The 4,670-nt window shown below is 40.9% G+C and overlaps 1 protein-coding gene across 1 annotated transcript; it reads left to right on the forward strand.

Moving 5' to 3' along the window:
- The first annotated feature begins 537 nt into the window (after positions 1–537).
- On the forward strand, positions 538–1,098 carry ripply2 (ripply transcriptional repressor 2). Its single transcript, XM_030047837.1, has 3 exons — positions 538–663; positions 774–844; positions 933–1,098. Exons 1-3 carry the CDS (start codon positions 538–540, stop codon positions 1,096–1,098), a joined length of 363 nt encoding a protein of 120 aa, XP_029903697.1.
- The last annotated feature ends 3,572 nt before the right edge of the window (positions 1,099–4,670 follow it).

Genomic DNA, 4,670 nt, shown 5'->3' on the forward strand with positions numbered 1-4,670 from the left:
GCAGTCACAGTGAAGGACACACAATAACAGACAAATGACAGACGCGCTAAAATCACAGACAGCAGGAATAAAAGCTCAAGCACAAAACCCGACAGAACAAACTGAAGTGCTACGCATTATTAGATCTAAACTGGTTTAACTGATCAGCTGAAACCTTTAACATTTCATGTGAGGATGCTCGTGTTCTAAATCAGTCGCTTGGTCTGTTATATGCAGGGGTCACAGAATAAAGTTTCAATGTTTTACTTAGCCTAATTAAAATTACATTAAGCCATTATGTTTCAAATACAACAAAACTCCCCCCCAAGACAAAGACATGATTTCTTTTTATTCTGCATTCTGAGTAAGTAAAGAAAGTGACCATATGGTTGGAGTTTGCTGAAGTGTGATTTGCCACCTCAACACCGTGGCGCATGGCGACACTTGGAGACGCGTCAAGGCGCAATTTGGCACCCGCTCCGGGGCCCTGATAAATAGGAGGCTGCTGAGCTGTAGCCGCATTTCCCCTCAGACATCCTCAGAGAACATACAGGAACCATGGAGAGCTTTACCGCCAACATTGGATTAACTTCTGCTTTTACTGGAGAAAACGTCATGCAGCCAAAGGCCAATGGTTTGTGGAGACCGTGGGCTGGAAAAGAGGACAGGACTGCAACAGACATGGTAAAATCAGATGGATTCTGTCAGATTTTCTAATTCAAGGGTGGATTCATTTGTGGAAAAGTGTTTAAGGATAATCCTTTACCTAACTTTTCTTTTGAACCTTCTAACAGGCTGCTTCTATGAATGGAGGCCGTTCATTTGCGAAAAACCCCAAGACTCTGCAGGTCACTCATCCCGTGAAGTAAGTTCAGATTTGTCAGATGTGATCTTTATGTCTGCTGCAAGTCCTGTCCTTGATCGTTTTCTAACGTTGCTCGTCTTTTTTAAAGGTTATACTGGCCGAAATCGAAATGCTTCGATTACCTTTACCAGGACGCAGAGATGCTCCTGCGTAACTACCCAGTCCAAGCGACCATCTGTCTGTACGAGGACTCCAGCAGTGATGAAGACAGCGAGGATGAAGAGGAGGAGGAGGTCGAAAAGGAGCAGAACTGAAGACCTCCTTTTGGAGACACTGAAATCAAATCGCTGTATAATTATATAATATATTTCTCTTAATTTATTCTTGTAAATAAATGTAAATACATTTTGTTACTTTTTGATACAATCTACACTGTCCATTTAAGTTATTCCTAAACATTTCTACCTGTTTTTTGTATTTTGTTGAACACTGCAATAAAATACATTATTTGCTGAATAACGGTCCTCCATGCTTATTTATTCATTTATTTATTTATTGTCATTCATTTGGAGTTTAATTTGTTATATTACTGACAGACTGAAATAAGTAAAGCAAAGGATGGAGGTAAATAATACGCTGGGATGCACCCCACCTGACCTTGCAGACCACTTACACAGCGCACTTCTATGTTGAAAATCAGTTGTGATGTCAGACGAATGAAGGTCAAATCTTTGTACGTGCAGAGGAAGGAGAAAAAAAAGTGGCCTTAAGGTTTCTGTATTTTGTTATAATAGGACTATGGCAGTTATTCTCTTATGTAGGAACCAAAGTGTTTTTTGTGTGGGGTGTATGTTATTATTATTATTATTTTTACTTGGTATTAAACTTAGCTCACAGTGCCTGAGAATGTTAGTCGCTGAACAGCTTTTTTTTTTTTTTTTTTTAACCCCATGGATAAGTGCGAGGTTTGCCGGATACACACATCATTTCCTGCGCAGTGGCGCCTTTTAGTGCGGAAGCGGCACTGTGTTGAGAGGTGCGAGGCGTCACTTCAGGCCTCAGGTCAGGAGAGTGTGTGAGGATCCAGATGGAGACTCTGTCAGAGGGGTAAGAGCCGATGGCACATCAAGATGTAGAGGGAAATAAAACGGTTGTTTGAGAGCTGTAAGGCAGTGAAAACCAGTGACTATCATAGGATGAATACCAATATTCAATTTTTTATTTTCTTTTTCCCACTTTACATAGGCAGTTTTACATAACTTAGGCTACATCAGTTTGGTTGTCCTGGTTATAATGTATACCCCGCACAATGAGTGTTATCTTCCAGTGGCTGGTTACACATATGAATGAATGAATAAATGATCAAATAACCATTTAATCAATTAATTAGTCAATGGACCTAAAAAATGACTTAAATTAATTCCACCTGAACTATGATCTGTCTAACTTATACAAATTAAAATATTTTCTTGGTCATCATTACACATGAATAAAACAACAACAACAACAACAACAACAACAACAACAACAACAAAAAGCAAGCCAGTGCATCATCAATAACAGTGTAATGTCATTCATAGCAGCTTGTGTGTCTGAACTTAATCATTTTAATATAAACTCCTTGTAAAGTCATTTCTGACCTCACGACATGAACTCCTCACCCTACCCCACTGCCAGAGTTTCAAGCCCCCTTCGTGGGAACCCTCGGGGTCACCTGGCTCTAGGTGTCAGTTTCGGGGTGCAAAGTCTGCACACCAAGATGGGTGACATGGTGGCCCCTGGACGCAGCAGGTTCAGCTTGCAGCCTTCTCGCGCCCTGGCACTGAACCGCTGACCTCCAGGCTGATATATTGTATTTAATTAATGATATTAATGTAATATGTGCATTTAAAAAAAGACTTTTAGATGTCTTGGTTTTTACTTGCATCTATGACTCTTGGACAATACAAAGGCTTTAGATGTGTAAAATATTGATTGTCAGTGTGGCGACGCAACAACTTTTTAAAAAAATCTTTGATCATTAACTGATCACCCCCGGCTGGGTCGCCTGGGCGAGGGTGTATGATGTTCGAACAGACCCGAAACACCCTATGACCCCAGGATACATCACTGAAGATGCATCCCAGCGCTTCCATAGGAAGTATTGTAGAAGTTACAATATCAAACCTCACAGTTACATATTACTGTGCAGACATGATATTAGAGAGTTTGATGAACCATAGAGTAAGATGAACTCTTCAACCTTTGGCTGGCTGGTGCTTTCCCAGGCTTTGGTGTGAGAGCTGGTGGTTTCAGAGTGTCACTAACCTGGGTGTGAACTTCGCTCACCTCCAGGGACAAATTCAAAACCTGGGATTCATGTTCAGTCCTGCCCTGTCCAGTGAACTCTCAACCTGCACTGCACAAAGGTGTAAATTACCTCAAGCACTAGTTCATATTGGGTTTAGTTAGTTTGATATTGAGTCTATAATCTCTGCTCTAAACTGGGCTTATACTGGGACGTTCTCAGGTGTGGGTGTACCGCTGTGTAATCCTCTTTCCCCCGGCATTCACTTTCTGTTGTCAGTTGCTGGAAATGTGAATGTGCTATTAGTTGCTGTGTGATAAAAAAAGGACGTTTGTTTCTCTTGATGGGATGGACAGATGAAAGCGATAACTAAACTTATATGTTATGGTTATTACTGTTACCTGTATTATGCAGTATATTTGGGAATGGTGGTCGAGGTTAGAAATGTGGGTTTGTTACTGAAACATTGTTCAAATCCTGGATGGAAAAGTAAAATATACTTGATGAAAGCGACTGAGGCACTCTCTTGCCTCATCAACTTCTAGCTTCTAGCATATCGCCCAACTACAGCTGGGTGATATGAACAAATGAAACATCATGCCTACTGCCAAGGTGCCCTTTTGCAAGGCACTCAAGCTGCTGCATGTGTACATGAAGCATGGGCTCGCTGGAGATGGAATTTCACTTGCATTGGATAAAGAAAAGCTGGATAAAAAAAAAACCTAAAATGTGTACATAGACATATTTTGTTATTTTGAGCATTACCATGTTGTCTTATCCTGCCATGACATTATGAACTTTGGTGAACTTTGCACAGTTTCAACTTTCCATGCCCTTTCCCAGGGGTAGGTGAGAGGTATAGCCATTTCTGGTAAGTGCTAATTTGGGTGTGAGGAATACACACCTCAAGGAGTGAACGGTGTTCAGTCCTAAGTTTGACATAAGTGGCTCCATGTGTCACGCACCCTCTGCCCTGTAACCTAACCTCCAGACAGCTTTACACCTGGCTATAATATCTACAATTTGGCAATAAGACGTTACCCATGCTAGCCTCAGTTTGTCATTTGAGTATTAATAGTTTCATATTCATCTCTGTCATATTTGCCCACATGGTCTGTGCAGAACTGATAATTCTGTACTCACAGGGCTTCATAATGTTTTAATCGGCAATATATTATAGCATTTACAGTCACAGTATGGTCAGTGAGGCATTTGCAGGTAATTATTCTAAAATAGTATTTTAAAAAGTATGATTCAGCATTAGTAGCTCAATATTTAGAAAACACACATCCTATAGAAAGCTAAGCTGTGTTGTAAGCAGCAGTGTCAAATGAGGTCTTTTGTAATACACAACATTAGGTTTGTTGGCTTTTTATGCTTAAGTTGTCAACTTTTTCCAAATTATGGATATCTCATTTTGGAACAAAATTTGTCACTATGCATTGCTGTACAGTTGGAGAGTGTGACTGCTGGCTGGCATGGCCTTGTGAACTTTAGAAAGTGTGGCACAGAGTGAGCTTGTGCTGTGGGAGTGTGATCACAGACACTAGGGAGGTGACGAGGCGCGACTGAGCCAGGGTGCAACTGAACCTAAAGGAC

Source organism: Myripristis murdjan, chromosome 24 (assembly GCF_902150065.1).
Source record: "Myripristis murdjan chromosome 24, fMyrMur1.1, whole genome shotgun sequence".
Lineage (NCBI taxonomy): Eukaryota > Metazoa > Chordata > Actinopteri > Holocentriformes > Holocentridae > Myripristis > Myripristis murdjan.